General features: G+C 42.0%; 1 protein-coding gene across 9 annotated transcripts in view; it reads left to right on the top strand.

Annotated features, from left to right (window-relative positions):
- COBL (cordon-bleu WH2 repeat protein) overlaps window positions 1-22,207 on the top strand; it is a 398,758-nt gene that overhangs the window by 200,270 nt on the left and 176,281 nt on the right. For all 9 annotated transcript variants that reach the window (XM_033930509.1, XM_033930508.1, XM_033930507.1 and 6 more), the window contains one exon: window positions 21,361-21,449. In XM_033930509.1, coding sequence (XP_033786400.1) covers window positions 21,361-21,449 — 89 coding nt within the window. The remainder of the gene's footprint in view (window positions 1-21,360; window positions 21,450-22,207) is intronic.

The following is a 22,207-nucleotide window of genomic DNA, read 5'->3' as shown; positions in this document are numbered from 1 at the left end:
TTGTCTGTTCCTGAACCAACTGCTCCTTAAAGCAGTCCTTGATTTCATCAAGGAATTTTATCTCTCTAGCATGCCCTGATGTTACATTTACCCAGCCAATATCAGGCTAGTTGAAATCACACATTATTGTGTTACACAATTTGTTAGCCTCTCTAATTTCTAATAACACTTCAGCATCTGTACATTCATCCTGGTCAGGCGGATGGTAGTACACTCCAATCACTATTCTTTTCCCCTTTAAACATGGAATTTCTACCGATAGGGACTGCAAGCCATGTTTCTTCACCTGTAGGTTGTCTGTGTGCCTCCTCAGAGCCTTATGTTATAACCCTTTATTCCAGCAGTTCTTGTCTTCCAAAACAAGTTTACCCCTTGTACATTATTACTACTTGAATGTCACTAACATATTTCTTCCATGTCACCCCTCCTTAAGAGTATACATTTCTAAGTCTTATTTCCTCTGTGTGGCGGAATAGAGAGAGACTTGGTGAAGACAGAGTTATGTTGTCCCCCCATGCTGCCACCCCCAAATGCTGCTGCCCTAGGGAAGGGAAGGGAAATGTTGGATAGATGGGGTACCCTATACACGAGTCGTCATAAGGGCATTGAAAGTAAGGTTGTGACTTATGGTATGTATCACTTCTTAGGTGTCCTTGACTTTAGTTGGTTTGAAAGTCCCTCTGGCCAAAGGTGAAGAGAAGTAGCCATGGGTGACCTTTTTCAGGTCCTTTTGACTCTTGCTGATCAGTTTGACTCATGATATTCGTGGCCACCTTTCTATTCCTGGTACCCCTAACCAGTAAATAATCTCCCCAGGACAACCCCCTCCTTACCACCATCACCTAAGTGTTCATGTGTATGTGTCTTATCTACCCTTTCATTCATAAACATGCACACACTTTTTCTGTTCATCCCCTTATCCAAAAAGCACCTTCCATCTCACTAGCTCCATGAGTGGATTATTGGATGCCTGAAGCATGCAATATTAGCATTTACTTCTCTCTCTCTCTCTCTCTCTCTTTTTGTTTCTTTTTTTCTTTGACCTTGCAGTTTCTTCCCTCTCCTTTCAGCTTACTACTACTACTACCATTTACAATTTTTATAGTGCTGAAAAGCATACGCAGCGCTGTACATTTAACATGCAATAGACATTCCCCTCTGAGAAGTCCTGGACCTGATGGGCCGCTGCGTGAGCGGACTGCTGGGCGTGATGGACCTCTGGTCTGACCCAGCAGAGGCACTGCTTATGTTCTTATGAGAAGAGCTTACAGTCTGATTTGGACAGACAGATAGGACATATAGGGGTTGGGGAGTTTCTTGCAGAGAGAATGATGGGATGGGATGATCCAAACATTCAAGGTACTGAAGGGGATAGACTTAGTAGATAAAGATAGGTTGTTCACCCTCTCCAAGGTAGGGAGAACGAGAGGGCACTCTCTAAAGTTGAAAGGGAATAGATTCCTTACAAACGTAAGGAAGTTCTTCTTCACTCAGAGAGTGGTGGAAAACTGGAACGCTCTCCCGGAGTCTGTCATAGGGGAAAACACCCTCCAAGGATTCAAGACAAAGTTAGACAAGTTCCTGCTGAACAAGAACGTGTGCTGTTAAGGCTAGTCTCGGCTAGGGTGCTGGTCTTTGACCAGAGGGCCGCCGTGTGAGCAGACTGCTGGGCATGATGGACCACTGGTCTGACCCAGCAGCGGCACTTCTTATGTTCTTATGGACATAGATACCTTACAGAGAGTGGGATTTAGGAGTTGAAAGCAACCTTGAAAAAGTGGGCTTTTAGCTTGGATTTGAATACTGCTAGAGATGGAGCTTGATGCATTGACTCGGGCATAAGGCACAGCAAGACAGAAGGGATGGATTCAACTTCCAGCTGAATCGTAACCAGTACTGGGATCTGGAGACTAGGGTTTTCTGTCCCAGCTTCCAAGTTTCTTATCCCCCCCAACATAGTTAATCCCGTCATTGCAGTGATGGTCCTGGGCCAAGGGCAGTGCACCAGGACTCTTTCCAAAACCCTATCAAGGTATTAACAATGACCATGAAAATTTCCACCCAGGGGCTGTAAAGAGCATCTCCACCTGGGCTTGGGAGCTGAAAATCTGATGCATGGATCAAACCACAGACCTTCTATATTGTAATATACTTTCTGTTAATTAAACAATCTTATTCACAGTATTTTTCTTATTTCTTAATCATTTAACTTTTTCATTCTTGACCATCAACCATCTTACAGCACTTCACTTCCTCTCCCTCCTCTTCCCCCCCTTTCAAATGTGTTTTTCTTAAGCCAGTCTCAAATTGAGCTCCCAGTGGGACCAACTGTGTTGTGCACACGACACAAAAACCATGTTAATGAAAGAAGAGGCATTCTTGAAAGAATGGCTGATGAGTATTCAGAATGGAATATTTCCACAATAAGTAGTTCAAAATATCCCACAGATTAGAAGCCCACCCTATGACATTGTTGCATGAACAATAGGAAAATCATTAGTTCAATTGGGCATGAACCTGACAAATCTGGCAATGCTTCCTGGCCCTTTTGTAGAAAAAAATATCTCCGGCAGATGATGTCATCCTTTTCATTAGCTTCACAAAGTTCTTTCTATTTGCCTGGGCAGCTTCTTCCTGCTTATTTGTGCTTCTAGCCCAACTAGAGTCAGGGCTGTTGTCATGAACCTTCATTTTCAGCCATGGGGATTTTTTCCCCCCTCTTATTTCATCTTCTCTTCCAACAGCCCGGAAACAAGCAACTTAGTGCACAGTGATTAATCTTTTTCCTTTCCAGAGACTGTGAGTGCTTGCATCCCCAGCCTTAGCTGGCCTAGGGAATTCTGATCAAGCTGGGAATTGAACCCTTGTCTAGGTCAGCATTGACTTCATACACTAATCATGGCATTTAAATTTATATATGGATAACCAGTGTAGGCCATTCCCAGACACTGGTAATTAATATTCATGTTAAAGGCAGTCGCTGTAAGTTTATCTGGGTACCACTAATATATAACTACCTAGACAAATTAGAACAGATATTTTGTTTTCTTAACTTGTCTAGATATCTATCCAGGTATCAGTACTGAATATTGGCAATACCTGGATAACATCTAGATCTGCTCCCGAGCATCCCAGCTCTATCTAGATAGTGCTGGGCGGTCAGTAAAGATTCTTAGTGGCATAATGCCACTGAAAATCAATGACCAGTCCTGGTGAATTGCCTGAGGGCTGATGTTAGAGGTGGGTAAATAGGGCAATTATCCTGGATTCCCCCATTACAGGGGTCCCAAACCTGCCTGAAGTTAAAAGGGGCCCCATCCCTAGCATCTACCCTGGACCCCATCATGTCTAGCACTGACCCTGAGTGGCACTTATCCGGATACTAGTGGACTCCCACATGGAAAAGTTCCACTATTATCTCCTATATATATTTTCACTGTGAAGGCAAAGGATCAGTGGCATTTTGTTAGTCCAATCAGTTTCAGACACCTTGAAATTTTCATTTTGCTTATAACAAGTAAAAAAAATTGCTTTGAGTGTCTTAAGATTTTCATTTCCCTAATTCAAATATATTTTCAAAATGGTGTGGTTCACTTCTATACTGCGTTGCTATCATGAGAGGGCCAAAGCTGTTTTATAATCTTCTACTATTATCTACTAATCATTTCTGTAATGCTACAAGACGTAGACAGTAGTGCTGCCTGATTCACGATTTGAATCAGGTGAATCGATTCAATTTAAAAAAAAAATAAACTAAAATCGGTCTACCGATTCAATAGCCGACCCTTCCCCCGTGCCTTCCTATAGCAGGAGCTGCAGTGCTGTCTCGTGCTGGCCATCTGCTGCTACTCCTGCTTGAGGTGGGGAGGGTCGGTCAGAAAGGCCTCCCCCAGCTTGCCCGCTCTTGCCTCCTAGCTCTTACCTCCCCCAGCTTCCCCGCTCTTACCTCTTTAGGCTAATAGGGCAGCTTGCAGACTCGCTGGTGTTATAGCGATCCCTGCAGCTGCCCGTGGTCCTCAGCAGCACGTTCTCTCTGCCGCGATCCTGCCCCTGACGTCAGAGCAGGGGCAAGATGTAGCAGAAAGAACGTGCCCCTGAGGACCATGGGCAGCTGCAGGGATCACTATAACGCCTGCAAGCTGCCCTATTAGCCTAAAGAGGTAAGAGCGGAGAAGGTGCAGGCTGTGGGGGGAGCAGGCGTTCGTTTGCAGTGGGGGGGGAGGAGAAAATGTACCTTTGGCGAGGGGAAGCAGGTGTTCATTTGCCAGGGGGGGGTAGCAGGCCGCGGCGGGGATGAGGAGAAAATGTGCCTTTGCGGCGGGGGGGGGGTAAGCAGGCCTCATGGAGGGAGCAGGCCTTTGCGCGGGGAGGAAGAGAGAAAGTGCCTTTCTGTGGGGAGCAGGTCTTCATGGTGGGGAGCAGGCCTTCAGGGCAGGGAGGCAGGCCTGTGTAGAGGGAGGAGGAGGAAGGAGTAAGAGAGGGGAGGGGAGATGGCAGACCTGTGGTAAAGTGAAAGGAAGAGAGAGACCAAAAAGAGGGGGAGGAAAGCAGAAGAGAGGTGCTGGACTAATGGGGAGAGGGAGCGAGAAATGCAAGACCACAAGGGGAAAGATACAAGAGGGACAGATACTGCTCCAAAGTAGGTGGGCAAGGTGCAGGATAGCAGGAGCGATAGTAGGAGAAAGCCTGTACCTGGGGAAGGGTATACAGGAGGTAAGGAAGAGAGAAAGAAGAAGCTGGATATGGGGAGAGATAAGATGCTGAGCATGGAGGGAGAATAGGAACAGGGACACAGAAGAGAGATGCTGGATGAAAGGGTAGATGAGAAAAGGAGAGATGATGGACTTGTGGATGGTGGGGGGTCCATCGCTGCAGCGAGGGGTTATGGAAATGAAAAAAAAGGAAAGGGAAACAGAAGGGGATGACAGAGATGGAAGATGGATGGTTAGCAAGAAGAAAGAAGACAACCAGACCAACATGGGACCAACAAGATTTGAAAAATGACCAGACAACAAAAGGTAGGAAAAATAATTTTATTTTCTGTTTTGTGATTAGAATATGTCAGATTTGAAATGTGTATTCTTCCAGAGCTGGTGTTGAACCGCAAACGTGAGCTAGGATTTAATAGAGAGAGTGGAAAAGTATTTTTTGTTTGTTTATTTTGTTTACACCACAGGACCAGTGTGGGTAGGAGAGGGCAAAGAGGGTGAAGAGGCTATAAAATAAACCCACCAGGATGTTTTGAAAAAAACACCCAATTGGGCAGGAAAATCGAATTGAATCAAAAAATTTTTTTTTTCCTGAATCGGGCAGCACTAGAAGACAGAGCTGTACACAGGCATGTAAGAGACAGTCCCTGCTCATCCAAGCTTACAGTCTATTCAGAATAGGACAAATAAGAGATTAGGGAGTTATTTATTATGGGAATGATTAAAACAACATGGGTATTGAACAGGTGGATAAGGAGTTAAGAATTAAAAGCAGCCTCAAGAAAGTAGAATGACTCAGCTATATTTTTGCAGAAAAGAATAACTCAAATTTTGGTTCTTAGACAAATTAATTAACTTTAGTTTAGGTTTGAAATTCCTGGATTCTTTTGGAAGGGCTGGAGTTTGGAGTATTAAGAATGGCATTAGTATCTTGGCTCAGTATTGAATATCTGAGCTGCCTTTGGTATGAGACCAGGACATGCTGTGCAGAGTTAACCACACTTTTTGTTGGCTGTTCTGTGCTGAGAAGTGTTGCCAGGCAACCAGTAGACGCTCTGGGCCTGTGCTACAGCAGACAGCCTTTTCCAGTGATGTGTGCTTATTTCCCCATTGGTACCAGACCCTCCTCCCCATAAAACAATTGCTTAATATATTCAGAGTAAATGAAACCTTTCTAAGCTTTAGGCATGCAGACTGATAAAATGATAGAAAGATGTGGCCAGAGGTTATCAAGCCCATACCTACTTCCTTACTTGCATGCACTTCACTTCTCAAGAAGTGGTATTACCAGTTTATTACTTAAATCCTAAAAGTGTTTGAGACACTGAGAGAGTAGGTAATAGGGAGACTCCACATAAACCCAAAGTGTTAATTTGTGACCCCTTTTGTTTCTAATATGAAACCCTTTTTTAAACTGATAGATTGGGGAATCATAGACCCTTGAATTCTATAAAAGGTGTAGATCCCAGATGAGCGCCCAAAATTACTTAGTGGGTTCCAATAATGTATTTATTGGAGTTAAGCATTTAAATGACACTAATTATGATCTTCTCCAGTCATGGTATATGGGCTCGTCATACCAAAGGGGCTTGTGTGCGTCTGAGAAGCTGAAAGTTATGCCATCGGTAGTTTCACTACCAGCAGGACCTCCCAAGGTGAGCAAGTTTCAGCGGAGATGTACCACCTGTCTGGGCGGCAGCAGCATATGGGCAATGTTGGAGGCAGAGGATTGCGTTTGATGCGACAACGGTGACATCAAATTTATACTGAGCAGAAGAAAGGTCCAGCAATCTAGTTCTGTATTCTGCCACGAAAACATGATGATGCCCATCAAGTTGCCAAGACTCAAAAACAAATTGATGGCATCCAACAACAATTATGATTTGGACACCAATCTGATTGCACACTGTTCTGTAACAATGGACACCTAGATTGGATCATGCACACTCAAAAGGTGGTGTGACCATGGGAGGGACATGGTTGAGTCGGGGGCATTCACAAAAGAAGCATGTAGTGTTACAAAATAGTGGGAATCCACACCCAACTCACATGTCAGGATTTACACCAGGCTTCAGTTCACATATCCAAAGTTGAGCATGGAATTCAGTGCTTAACATTATTCTTTTAAAAAAGGCTTATTCCAGAGCGCTTTTATAGAATAACGTTGTTTGCTGATTTTTATTGATGCCTATTTTTGTGCCATTTTATTAGTTATTTTGGGTGAACTGTCTCAAAGAATGAGGTTTACCATCCCAAAGAGTGAAATTTATTTTCAGATCATGCATCTAAGGTATAAGTCTAGAAAGATTTAAGTGTGGTATTTCTTTTCAAATGAAAAACGCAACTTCTGAAAGGATATAGATATGGTCAAGGCAAAAGCAGTTGTCAAAGAAATTTGCCCAGGTAGCAATTTCAAGGGTAAATTCTCCAGATTGAAAATTGGCTAACTATGTACACATATGTTTCATCTTGGGGGCAATTTCTCCAAATAGTTTAATTTTGCACATACCATGATGATAATGAACCTCACTCCTAAACCAGGGTATGTGGAGTATGATCTCAATCCCTCAAATTTACTGCTAATGTATGCTGAAAAACTTGCATTGTGCCAAAGAAAGCTTCCCACTGGAGTTCATAAGATATAACATGTTTAGACAACTTATCTAGGTGCATTTGGAAATTTTTTGTTCAGACCTGTGGAACCCAAAATAGTGAAAAATAATTCTGTATCTTTTTGCCACATTCTTGGTCTCAGACTGCATTTCCACTTCAGTATATTCTTCCTCTCCACACAATTCATCGTATAATCACTTGGGAATGACAATTCTAGTGCAATGTGTTTAGTGATCCTGAACCATAGTGTCTTGTATCTGAATCTACAAATTGCTTGCAGAAAACTGTCAATCATGTTTTCAACTTTACCTCCTTCCCATGGAGCTGTTCCTGTCCCCTCAGTTTGTTTTTTGCAAGTAAGTAGCTCAGAAGTGTATCTGATCTGCTCTGCGGTTTTATTATTTTCGGGTATTTTTTTTCTCAGTTTTGGTTTGGAGGCTCGGTGCCCAGAGGGTTCCTCTTGTTAGGACCTCTGCCTGGGGGAAGACGCAGACATGCATCGTGAAGTTTCAAGTTTATTAGTTTCTTGAACCGTTTATCAAACATATCTAAATGGTTTACAATAAAATTGGTTATAAAAATAAAAACTATGTAAAAAAGTTAAAAGGCATACATAGACAAAACTTAATTGACTAACATGAAACCAAGAGGGAATACATCATATTAAGAAAAATTTTAAAAGAGGGAGGGAAGAGGAGAAATATAAAAGGTGGGAAGAATAAATGTTTTCCTTATAAGAACTGTTTATTCTCGTGTGTTGAATGCATCCTTAAACAGGAACGTTTTAAATTTGGATTTAAATTTTGTGGAAAATTCCTGTCTAAGATCCTGAGGCAATACATTACATAAGGAAGGAACCATGACAGAGAAGATTGTTTAACCACCAACAGATATTCTAAAATTATAGCCTCTTCCCAGAGACTTGGATAGAGCAGGTAACAAAAATTACGGAGAAAAGACCTCAGTTTTTGTTACCTGCTCTATCCAAGTCTCTGGGAAGAGGCTATAATTTTAGAATATCTGTTGGTGGCTATACTTTATTTTTTGATATTCTGCTTGTATTTGAGTGTTTTTTTGTCAGAGAAGATTGTTTTACATGTTGTATCGTAAACAATGTGGAGTATGTGGGATTACAAGGAGATTTTAGGAGTTTGATCTTAATGCTCTCTATGGAATATATGGAATAAGTATTTTGCCGATAAAAGCTGGAGAATGTTCAAGTTTAATTTTAAAAGTGAGAAGTAGGATTTTGAATGTTATACAGTGTGGAATGGACAGCCAACGAACATTCCTGAGGGGGGAGTGTCACATGGTCTAATTTTTTAGCTGTGTTTTGAAGAATTTGTGACCTTCGGATTTCCTTCTATATTGTACTTTGATATAGGGAGATGCAGGTAATCATGGTGAGAAATGAAGTCGGAGCCAAATGGCTCGGGGTCCACGAAGGGGTAATTGTCAAGGTACTTGGTTCCGTTCTGCAAGCCAAGTTATTCAGCAGTCCTTTCAGGGATCACATCAGAGGTCCAGTGGTGGCAGGAGACAGCAGGCCTCAGGCTCTCGCTTATCCTCCCAATAATGCCAGATCAGGGGCTGAGCTCCCCCAGATAGGGGGCAGGCTGTTGGCCCGTTTCCAATCTTAACACTGTATTGCAGGGTCTCAGTGGTTCTCCATATGAGTCCTTGCTGAACACTTATCTTCTGGATCTTACTTTCAAGATGGTATTAGTAGCAGTTAACCTTGGCAAGACAAGTTTATGAGTTGCAAGATCTTTCCTGCAGGGTGCCATTTCTCAAGATTATGGAAACAGGAACCTCCTTATGCAGTAGCGTACCAAAGGGGAGGGGGTACAGCTGGCACATCAGGTCCGAAACTTCCTGCCTTACTCTGCCGCAGGACCATCCTCCACCTCCGCGCGGCTGCCAGTCCACCCCCTCTGACATCACTTACTGGTTCCAGAGCAGAGTCGGCAACCGTGGCGAGGTGCACTAAGGTCCCGCGATAACTGCATCTACCAGCTCTGCTCTGGAACCAATAAATAACGTCAGAAAGGGGTGACCGGCAGCCGCACGGAGGTGTTTAGATTTCTTCCTACTGAGTACTGACACCTCCTTGAACTTTTAACGGTGTAATTGAGTGGCAGCGGGGCAAAATGGTGGCTATGCACAGTGGAGTGAGCGGCTCCAGGAAACCGTGGACCAGGTAGTGGCAGGATTTAATCGTCTGCAGCAGGAACAGCGAGGCTGCAGAGCTAGAGATGGAGCTGAGTGAACTCGGTCTCGTTATCGATACACCCAAAGAGGCAGATCAAAACAGGAAGTGTTACCGTATGGTTGGGGGGATGCTGGTGGAACGAACTGTGAAAGAGGTCCTCCCAGCCCTGGAAAATAACAAGGAACAGATCCACAAAATTGTTGAGTCTCTGAACATGCAGCTGCAGACCAAGGGCCAGAGGCTGAATGAGTTCCATGAGAATCACAATATTAGACTGATGGGCGAGGAGGAGAAGAAACAATCACCTAGAGCAGGGGTGTCCAATGTCGGTCCTCGAGGGCCGCAATCCAGTTGGGTTTTCAGGATTTCCCCAATGAATATGCATTGAAAGCAGTGCATGCACATAGATCTCATGCATATTCATTGGGGAAATCCTGAAAACCCGACTGGATTGCGGCCCTCGAGGACCGACATTGGACACCCCTGAGTCCTAAAGAGAGTAGGGATGGGCCGGGCAGCCAACCCAGTTCTGCAGGGGTTTGGTCTACTGAGACCATTCCCCACCAACTATAGCATCTTTGTAGAGCATCATTAACTTTATTCAGTTTATTGGGGGGGGGGGGAGAGGGAGGGGTGTTACTCTTGTACTATTTTTGTAAAATAAATATTTGAAATGTAAAAAACAAACAAAAGAAAAGATTTCTTCCTACTGGTTAAGCCACTTATTTTTTCTCCTGTTAGGCTTACTTCTACATGAAAGTAGTAATCAGGATCAATAAACTGCAGTTCTAATGAGTAAGAAAAGAAGTTCAAGCAGTGTGAGAGATGCCAGACCATTGGAGGAGGGGACGGAAGGGAAGAAGATGGATGCCAGACCAATGGGGGTGAAGGGAGAGATGGAAGGGGCATAGAAGGAGAGAAGATGCCATATAGAAGGGGCAGAGAGAGGGCAGATAGTGGATGGAAGGAAGAGAGTGCCAAGAAGATGAGGAAAGCAGAAACCAGAGAAGACAAAGGTAGAAAAAATGTTTCTATTTATTTTTTTTTGCTTTAGGATAAAGTAGTATTATAGCTGTGTTGATAAATATTTATAAATAAAAAACGGAAATAAGATTTATTGGACTAATTGTAATACATTTTTGACTAATTGAGAGACCAAAACCTCCTTCCTTTACTGACCTGAGAAAAGAGGTTCTAGCCTCTGAAAGCTAATTGAAAAATGTATTGGTCCAATAAAATGGTACTATCTTATTTTCCTTTTTGTTTTATTTCCCCACCCCCAATCCCCTTTGGCCCCCTTTATGAATCTGCATTAGACTTTTTTATCACCAGCTGTGACAATATTAGCTCTGATGCTCACAGGAATTCTTTGAGCACCAGAGCTTTTACTGCCACAGCCTGCAATAAAAAAAACATAACACAGCTTTATAAAGGGGGGGGGGGGTGTTATTTGTTAATTTGTAACGTGATGATCTCTTGGAGAGAGGAAGAGATAATGGTTACTCCAGATGGGCAGACTTATCTGGCATCATGTTTCTATTTCTGTTTTTTAAAATTTACATCTGCTATCTGGTGTTGCATTGTATGCAGAGTTCAGCTACTTGGTGGTTCAGTTTAACCTTTGTCTAAGTATTTCTATTTTATCCCCCTTTTACAAAACCGTAGAGCGTTTTTTAGCGCTGGCTGTGATAGTAACAACTCCGACTCTCAGAATTCTATGAGCTTCTGAGCTGTTACCACCGTGGCAAAAAACTGCACTACAGGTTTATAAAAGGGGGAGGGGTTGGTTTGTGATTACATATTCCATACTAGGTAAAGGTGTTTCCTGTGTTCTGTGTGTTCAAAAGACATGGTTTTCTGTTAGCATTGACTGTACAGGATTGATCTATACTAGTCTGGCTTGTTTAGTTTTACAATGGGTGTATTGATGTTCTACTGCTCACCGCAGTATGTAAGATGCTGCCTTATCCTAGGTACACTCTTGTGCAACATGTGGATTGTTACTAAAAATCATGTTTTTCATACAGATGGGGGGGGGGGGGTGTCAAAAAAATGATGGGCCCCAGGTGTCAAATATTCTAGGTATACCACTGTCCTTATGCATGGTTCCGTCCTTCTTACTCCAACCTCCCCTCATATCGTTCAAACAGAAATGAGGTATATCGATGCTGATTTTCTAGAATTTTTTTTTCTTAAGTGTTTTGAAATTTGCTGTTTTAATGTCTGTATTTGTCTATTAAAAACGATGTATGCTTGATGGAATCTGCCTAGATATGTTGATAGAGCAGAATATAAATTTTTTAAATAAATAAATACATTTATGGAATTTACTACTGTTGACAATCCAAAATAAAGGCCTCTATTTACAAAGCTGCATTAGGCTTTCTTATCGCCAGCCATAGCTTTGACGCTCATAGGAATTCTACGAGCGTTGGAGCTAATACTGCCATGGCCGGCGATAAAAAAGCCTAATGTGGCTTCATAAAAGGGGGGCCAAAGTAAGTTTTAAAAATATATCCTTGAAGTGTTGTAGAATCAACTTTAGTATTTTAAAAAAAATGTTTAATACCCAGTCTGAATGAGGTCAAAGGAGTTTACAAAATTAGTAGTATGTTTAAGCTTGAAATATTTTAGTGGCTCTTAGAGCTTTCTTATACTGTGTTCATACTGCAGCCCTAATGCCACCCTGCATAATTCCGTGAGATGAACAAACAAAGGATCAAGATGTACTAAGTGTACACTAAAGAAACAGTAAAAAGGAAAAGGTCAATCTTATGCTTTGTTCTTTGGAAAGAAAGGCCATAGAGTGCCACCTGCTGGCTAAAATAGAGAACCGCATTAATATGTTCAATGCTTAAAAAAACATTTGATGTTGTGATTAGGCTTAAGGTATAGGAGATAAAGCATAATTATAGTTAATTAATGAAATAATTTTAAATGCATTAAATTCAGAACTGTTTCATTGAAAAAATAAAACTGTCAAACATTAAACTGTCTAAAGGCCTTTCCTGTCTGTGTCAATGTCAGTGGCCAACCATTGAGGCTGTGGTTCTGCTGTTATAACCACTTGGATAGTTCTAAACTCAGACCATGCCATCACACCCTGGCCTAGTGGGAGTGTTTTCTTTCAGCGTTTGTCCCCTTTATCCAATAATTGTAAATCATCTTACATGAACAGTGCAATTACATATCCCAAGAAGAATTCTACTGCAATAGGTGTGTCATACTGGATGGATGGGTATTCAGCCTGAAAGCACAAGCTGTGCAGAAGATATAAGTCACAGTTTTGAACTCCTCCTCCTTAACCACGTAAACTGGGCGAAGGCACATATGCGTTCCCTGCAGGATACACTGTTGTCCCACTGGTCTCCTCAGATGGTTGCTCTCCAGAAGCTGCTACCTTGAACCCCACAGGTGGGGAGCAGCAAAAGTTGGTGGCTCTGGCCTCAGTCGCTATCGAGGGGCATGCCCTGCCATTTGAACTCATGGGTGATTCTATCAGATCTATTTCTACAAATATTAAGTCTTAGACCAACAACCGTACTGTATTAATGCAGGAGCGAGCTGATCCCCTATACTTTGCTTTGCACTGTTATTGTAATGCAATGCTAGGTATTTTCTTTTGGAGACAAAAAGACCTCAAGTGCCCGCAGCTACTTGTTATTAGCTTGGCAAGTTATCTGTATGCGGGCTATCACTGGTCTAAAAACTCCCTTTTTTATTTTTTAATAATTATTTGTGAAATTTAGTATATTTTCCTTATACTTCTTTTCTTATTTAGTGTTCATTCATATCCTTTATAGGAACCCATGACCCAATATAAATGGTACTTAGCTTGGGATTTTTACTACCAAGCTTGACAGGTGCGATACGACGGTGATTCTAACAGATGCCAGCCTATATGGCTGGGGAGGTCATTGCAACGAGTACCTGGTTCAGGGACGATGGACTCTGTCTCAGAGGAACTGGTCCATCAACAGGCTGGAACTATGAGCCATATGCCTGTCATTACAGACATTGGAGAGTTCCCTGCATGGCAAAGCAGTCAGAGTTTTCTTGGACAATGCCACAGTGGTGACTTTATGTCAATCGGCAGGGAGGCACCAAGAGTGCTATGCTACGAATGGATGTCTAATTATTTTTCTGTTGGGCAGAGAGATACCTACAAGCACTATCTGCGATGCATATAGTGTGAGTGGACAATGTACAAGCCGATTATCTCAGCAGATAGACTAGATCTAGGAGAGTGGTCATCTCAAAAGAGCCTTCCAAAGCATTGTACAACTCTGGGATCGGCCGATATTTGACTTAATGGCCACGGCAACCAACAGGAAAGGGGTGTGCTTCTTCAGCAGAAGATGAGAGCATGGAAGTGTGGGTTTGGTCACCTTAGTTCAGCTGTGGCTAGAAAGGGAATATGCTAAACAAATACATCTGTTCTGTGTTCATGGGCTTCGTTGATGTGCGTAATGTGCTAGCAACCCCTGGCACCCTACTTGATCTTCCCTCCTTTGTATCCTCTTAAAAAAAAAAAAAAAAAAAAAGCAGAAAACAGTTGAATGCAAACCATCAATCTGCACAAGAAACCAGATGCTCCCCCCAACCACGCACCCAACTCACCATGTTCTCCAATCATGGGCACCATTGATGTGCATAATGCACTAGCAACCCCTGGCAACCTATTGATCTTCCCTCCTGTATATCCTTTAGAAGAATACAAATAAATCAAATATTATAACTCTAGTTATGACTTTGCGCTGGTAGCAAAAATACTCAATAGCTTAACCCCTATCAGAACCCGCAGACTCTAAGCGTTATTAACACTTAAGAGGCTTGAAGAAATGATCGGCAGATCATGAAACGTTGGCCATCATCGGCTTATATTGATTTAATGAGGAAGCTGAAGCCACGTCAAGGCAAAGATAAGTGCTGCTTGTTTTTTGAACTATCTTTTACAAATATACCTAAGGGGTTGTTTCGCCAATGATAGAATGCTGGAGGGGAGTTAAAGAGCAATTTAAGCTCCCATTCATAGCTCCAGAGCAACGTTTGCCCTGTAGCTTCTGAGGCGTTTTTCCCCTGTTAAGCTATATTTTTGGGAATTTAATTCTAGTGTTGATAAGGGGTTAAGTTATTGAGCATTTTTGCTACCAGCACAAAGTCATAACTGGAGTTATTACATTTGATTTATTTGTATATTTTTCTCCAGTTCCTCCTTTTTTGTTCCTCTAGAAAAATAACCACAAATCAGTTGGAAGCAAAACATTAAATCTGTGCCAGCACAGCAAACAAATCCCCCCCACCTCCCTTGCATACCACACATCCATCTCACCATTTTCTCCATCGCTGGGCAGCGCAGATGTGTCCATCCCTCCACGCATGCCCGTGGATCTGCTCGTGCCTCAGGTTTTCAGATGCACGCAGCTCCAGGTCATTCAGCTGGACATCACACCAAGGCCCCCAGTACCCTTTCCATGTCGCATGATCTTGCTCACCTTCTTCACCAAGTCACGGATGTCCTGCCAACGGTGTTTGCACTGCTGCACAGTGTGGTTTTTCACTCCAAGGGCATTGACATCTGCAGCAATTTGGGTCCACAGCACTTTTTTCTGTTCAGCAGAAAGGGACGTGGATTTTTAAAAAGTTGATAAAACTGGTCACAGACATGATTTACCAAAACCTTGAGCTCAGCCTCACTGAATTTGAGTGTTCGCATCTTCTTGGGTTTAACCACAGACCGCACTATCTCTTGTGCCTTCTGCTCCCTGTGCTGTTTTGTGCCAAAAAATGGAAACAAAAACGTCTGTTACATGATTGTGTTGCAAAACCAAGTCCTGAAGAGGTTATACCTAATAACCTACCAACAACCACTTCATGTATGAGTTCCCCCCATGCGCATGCCAGATAATGTTGCAAAATGGAAAGAAAACACACCAAAAACAATCACAACAATCATCAAGCAGAACAAATTATTAAAAAACAACAACACAACAACGGACCCCCCAACATGAGTCCCAATCCCCCCTTGTCCACCCCCAATGCATGCATGTGGTGGGTGATGCAACAAACCGGAAAGAAAACACACCCAAGAATACAAGTCCATATAAAATAACTGTAATTAAAAAACACATGGAACCCTACCCAACATCGACCCATACTATCATACTCACCATACCCAAAAATAACCAACACATAATACACTTCTCCCTCCGTATTCATGGTTTCAGCATTTGCGGTTTCAATTATTCACGGTTTTTAGCTTGCTGGCTCTTCCCCCCAAATTATATCAGCTTGCATAGAGAAATCACTGATTCCAAGCGTTTACAGAGAAAATCACTGATTCCAAGCACTTTCTTCACCGTGTTTTGCCTCTACTTCAGGAACAGATCAGGTCTCCCACCATGTTTCACTATATTCACAATGGTTTTTAATAGAAAACAGCGAGTAACATATGAAAAAGTTATTCACGGTTTTTCTGTATTTGCGGTTCTGTTAATGCTGACCCCTATCACAGCGAATATGGAGGGAGAAGTGTACAACAGAAAAGTGTACAGTAAACTCCACTTAACTGTTTGATTTTCCAACAGCCCAAGAAGGAAAATCTCTACCTCTGGTCTTTTTAAATCGCTTTGCGACAAAAATGCTTTGTGGCTGACTGCTTCGCCGTGTGGCAGTGATGTGCGCATGTGATGGACTATAATAAGGCATGCCTATGACTGATGCGTTTACGTAGTAATCCTTGGCGCATGTGTATTGTGGTGGGGACCAAGGACAGAGTGGTTCTGGAGTGGCCAAGCAAAATTGCATATCTCAAAAATAATGCCTTTCTATGCTAATGCTTATCCCATCTGAAAATATCATCTTCAGATTTCCCTCACAGTAATGTATGATTTAAAGCCTGTTTATATCTCTGAATTGTTGAAATTTGACTTGCTTAGCATGTAAATGTGAATTGGTCTTGTCATCTACTTTGGAATTGATCATTTGATCTGACACCTTTTTGCTTTCTTAATTGGTGAAATTTGTATTGACTCAATATACTGACATTTTATATTGGGGGATGCTTATGATGTTGTCCAGAATTCTATAATAGCACACCACATATACTTCACAAGGGTATTTAGTCAATAGAGACTATCTCAAAGGGTAGGTAAACCTTAGCCACCCCTTCAATGCCCTTATGTGCGTTATAGATTTTAGCACGATCCTCAGCGGCACCACTTGGAGCTCAAAACAATCTCATTGCTCCAAGCTTTACGTGTCAATTCGTCATCGGATCACTATTCTTAGACTTTTTTTCTTTTTCTTTTCAAACTTTTTTGTATTTTTATATTAGTAAAATTATTTAAGATTTAAATGTTAAATTTTAAGCATATCACTTAGCTTAGTCATGTGGTCTCTGGCAGGGGATTATAACACCGACATGTTTCGCTATAAAGCTTTATCAAAGATAACCCCTCACTTATTATACCGCCAAACTCTGTGACCACTATATCTTCAGACTAAGCTAAGTGATATGCTTAAAATTTAAAATTTAACATTTAAGTCTTAAATAATTTTACTAATATAAAAATACACAAAAGTTTGAAAAGAAAAAGAAAAAAAGTCTAAGAATAGTGATCCGATGACAAATTGACACGTAAAGCTTGGAGCAATGAGATTGTTTTGAGCTCCAAGTGGTGCCGCTGAGGATCATGGTAAAATCTATAACACACATAAGGGCATTGAAGGGGTGGCTAAGGTTTACCTACCCTTTGAGATAGTCTCTATGATGTTGTCCAGTCATGTCTATGCTATGTCCTTCCTACCTTGCTATATTACTGAAATACATGCTGCATCTCTTTCTTTTTCCGTTTTTACCAAACCTCTCTCGGCATTCTAATGTAATTCCTTTTTTCCGGTTCTTACCAACCCTCTCTCGGCACTCTAATGTAATTGATATTTGTTACCAATGTACTTGACAATATTTTTCTGTAACATCACTGTATATGTACAGTCTCTTCACCTGTAAACCGCTCTGAACTGCTTGTGGTATTTGCGGTATACAAAATAAAGTTGTTATATGTGAAAATCATAGGGAAACAAGATTTTATGTATGTGATATGTAAACTGCATAGTTGTATGCAGTTTACAATTTTTTTAATAAATAAATACTCTGATGAAAATAAGTGTGAACTTTCTTCTTTTATTCAGGATAACTCCATAAAGCAGAGTTTACCGCGGTGTCTTCAGCTACATTAACTTTGGTTCAAAATCACCAACTTCATAAACAAAAAGTAATTAAGCTTCTCAATTTATCATTACAAGCTGCTTGTCAAATAGCAGTTCAAATTTAGTCCAAAATATCTTTTCTTCTGGGTTTCTCAAAACAGTATTTCAGATAACAGTCCCCAAATTCTGGCTTTCCTTCCACACTGGGCTTCTTGCCGGTCTCTGTTTAAACAGACTGTACCAACAGCTCATTAGGGTTTCCAGCTTAGCCTCTTTAGGCTCCAAGCCTGGCTCTGGCTTGCACTAGTTTTTTGTGTGGCTTTAGATCCTTTTACTTTTCTAGGTTAACTTGCCACTATAAGAATCTATGGGCATTCCTATGCTCTGCTAATCCTCTTTCACAGCAGTGTGCACTGAACTTAATTACTCCCCCCTCACTTGCTGATAAAAACAGCTATTCATTGAACCTTAATGGTATCTCTGGGCTCAGCGAGAAGGGCAATCCTCCCATAGATTGTGTCCCTCCCAAACCATTCTAATAAGGTTTGACTAAAGCCTCAGGGTTTATGCTTTTAAGTCTTAGCACTGCTATTACTAGCACAAGGATTTTAAAGTTAGGAAAGGGTTAAGGATTTCCACCCCCCCCCCCCCCCCCCACTCTGTAGTTTCAACTCAGGTAACTAAAGTGCTTTTGGAAATGAGTTAGCTTTACTTCCTCATTGGCTTAACACTACTAGCACAGCGTTCATACAGATTTATTCACACTTCATGCATTAACTGCTGGCTCCCATTGCATTTCCTTATTATCCCCAGAGTTTACAGAAGCACATTCATCATAACTTCATCTAACCATGGCTCAGCTTCACATTCCCCAGACACTTGAAAGCATGTCTATCTCCTGACTATCTGGTATTAAGCTCATACCATGGATAAACTCATCTGCTTTGCTGGGTTTTAGAAGTTCCTTAGCTTGTCTTTGTCAGCCTTTCTCCTTTCAGTGGCTGGAAGAGCTGAGGGCATTTGGAAACTGCTCCTGCTTCTTTTGTGCAGTGGAGTGTTCAGGCTTCAGTTTCCTGCTGAGCAAGTAGCTCCCTCTATCTGGCTTCAGATTCCTCACCTGTTTAACTACACCCACAGGTGAACCTAAGGTTTTTATTAGCTGCTGCTTAGGCTGCCTTCTTGTGTGAATTAGAGCCTTCTCCTGTGTTTTCACTACTCCTGTTTTCTCTGCCCCACCCCCTCTCCTGACTTTGCCTAGACTGGGAGATGTGGCATATGAGAATAAATTCTTAAGTAAGGGCAAATAAGCTTTTTGACAAGGAATATTGTTAATTCCTACAGCTTTCTGCTTTCCTTGAATTATATTAGCTTTGGGCTTTTCCTCTGTGACAGGCAGATTTCTTGACTTTCAGACTGAAACCTGGGTGTTGTGTTGGTTCTTCCTTTTCCCTGTCACAGTACATTGTGCCTGTATCAACTGGACTATTCTGCACATGTCAGTCACTTTTATAGTGGCCTATCGGATGGGATTATGGCGAACCTCTGCGAAAATCATTTGCATGCAAACTTGTTGGAACGTTGATCGCCATTTTAGAATCGGCCAAAATACTGACCCACTGCGGCCCGCACGATCTTACTGACTGTGTTTTGTGCATCTAGCTCTTAGACCTTGATCTTAAAGCTTATTATTAAGTGGATAATGTACTACTTAGTCATTACCATATATACTCGAATATAAACCGAGATTATGGGGACCAAAAATTGGGGTTCTCAGTTTATATTTGGGTCAGAACTGATCTGCCTCCCTCCTGAACCTATTTGCAGGCCTCTGCTGTGCCTGCCATGAGACCTGGTGGTCCAGTGGTGACCATGACAGGAGGGATTCCTCCTGTTCCAGCCAGTTTTAAGAATTTTTATCTCCCTCCCACCTCCCCGTGTACCTTTAGTTTCCTTGGTGGCCCAGCAGTGAATTGTGGCAGGAGTGACCTTCTTTCGCTCCTGCCTGTCAGAACCGCTAGCTAATTGGCTGCCGCGAGTTCCCTTTGGAATCGACTGTCAAGAGAGATTCACAAACTTTTAACTGTTGATCGGATTTTTTGGCAAGCTGATCAATGGACTGATTATCTGGGGCGGGGACAGGGACCGAGCTGGTGGGGATGAGGACAAAGCTCGCAGGGATGGGGTGGTGATATGGATGGAGCTCGAGGTGATGGGGACAAATTTTTCCCTGCGTCATTCTCTACACCCAGCAGTAGCACACCTTGGATGGAGCTGGTAGGATCTCCAAGTTCTGCTAGCTGAAGACATTCATGACAGTCAGAACATGCTCAACAGTCGGCAGCGATTTCCCTGAGCTACTGATGCTGCCCATGCTCAGTTTTCATTCATTTGTGAAAATTGAACACATGCAAGGTGCTGGTGGTGGCACAGGGAACAATGCCACCAAGTGCCGAGCTTGGTAGGAATTCTGGCAATTCTGGCAGGGCTTGGGGAACCCCACCAGCTATGGTATTTATATTTTTTAGGTGGGGGAGGGACAGAGGGTAGGGTAGAAAGAAACTTTTGTGCTCATCCATGTTGAGTTCAGGACCGCCCAAAGTTGGCAGTCTGGCTATTCTACTGGGGTATGGGATTAGGACTCTTATGGGTTTTTTTTTATTAAATTGTGTTATATTTATAGTGGTATATGATGCATTTGATCTAACTTGTTAAAGTTGATTTTCTGTTAATTTAATTTTTGTGCAGAATGTGTTTAATTTTTCGCTCTTGGAAATCTGTTCCTCACTTAGAAATTGGTTATATAAATAGGTTATTTACTTTTTAAACAAATAACAGTCAGAAAGTCTCTGTCTATCAGTCACTGAACCCAAGCAGGGGAGGGTGGATAAGAAGGCCTTATCCTTTACAACTACTTGTTCTGGGCATCCTTTAAGGTAGTGTTTTCATACCTTTTAAAGCTCAAGGCACACCCACATTAACTAAAATATTGTATGGTACATTAACCTCTGTGAAACAGGCAGTGTAGCTATAGGAAGGATTTTTGGCCAATGGAAAAGCTAGGGATCACTGAAAGCCCCAACAGAGGCTAGAAGGATGAAGAGGAGGCCCAGAAGGAAGAAAAGGAGTAGGTGCTGGGTACAGTGTGTATGTTAATGCAATGCAGGGCTCTGGTGTTCTACATAGTGCCTTTTAATCCCCACATTCTGAGGTTAGGGAGGAAAGATGGATGATCACACAAGTACTTAGAAAGGAGATCTGCACATTTCGGAACCATCGTTGGTATCTTGTTATTGAAGGGATTGAGAGCAAGACTGTTTGGCATGCTGGATGTGAGCATCTGGCATTGGTGATGTTTTCATGGCATACCTGTTCAGGTCTAGAGGTACAATAGTGTGTCAGGAAGCCATACCTTAAGGAACTAGACCGCCAACATTTCTTAGGGGATGAAATTATTTTTAAGACGTATGCTCGCTTAGTCTTTGGAAACAGTCTGACTTTCATTGTTGGCCATTTAGACAAGGCAAGTTCAAGGTTAGAACAAGAAAAAAAAAGTTTTACTGATTTTGAAATATTGTTACAAACAGATATATAAATCAGAATTTTTTTCCCCCTCAGGAACTAGTCGAATCTCTTCGGTCAGCAGTGACTCCCTTGAAAAAGAAAAAAAAGGGCTGCTGAGGTTTCTCCGTATTAAAAAAAACAAGGTAAAAGCCTTTTGTTTGTTGATTAAAGTGCACTGCATGTCTTTGGCATTATATGGATACTTGGAGGTACACAAAGTGACTGAACGAGGGAGAGGGGAGGAAGAGACCCAGGTGTGGCTCCCAGGCTTGTTGTCTGCTCCTTAAGCCAGCCAAGCCAAGTGGAGGGAAAGGAGGTTCATCCAGTCTGCCTAACATTCACATTCATTATATCAATTAATGATTAAACCAACAAACCAGCAAATATTAACTAACAATATTTCTCTTGCAAAATTCACCTTTACATATTCAACGCTCCCCCTTCCAAAATGAGTTACATAAAGGACCATTTTCGATATGACGTCTAAGTCCAACTTTGGATGTTCTAAAAAAAAAATAAAAAAAAATAAATAAATAAAAAATTGGGTGGAGAAAATGTCTATTTTTGAAACTACAAGACATCTATTTTTTTCACAAAAATTACTTATCTAAATGTTTTGACCCTTTGTGCATTTCTTTTTGGTCATTTTTGAATATGTCCAAATTCAAAACATACAAAACCAAACCATTTGGACATAGGCAGGGCCACCATCTATACAAGACTGGCCACACAGACATGCCAGCAGAGCAGTGGGGCACCTTAGGAGGCACTGCTGTGAACGTCACATAAAGGGGACCAGATGCACATCTCGCGTTGCATGCTGTGCCCTCCAAAGCACCCCCAAAACCTACTAGACCTACCTGTCTACCACCTTAATCGCCCTTGTGGCTGCAGGTGTCGT

This window comes from Geotrypetes seraphini, chromosome 2, assembly GCF_902459505.1.
Source record: "Geotrypetes seraphini chromosome 2, aGeoSer1.1, whole genome shotgun sequence".
Taxonomy (NCBI): domain Eukaryota; kingdom Metazoa; phylum Chordata; class Amphibia; order Gymnophiona; family Dermophiidae; genus Geotrypetes; species Geotrypetes seraphini.
Note: the sequence above shows the minus strand (reverse complement) of the source record. Positions and strands in the feature narration are given on the sequence as shown.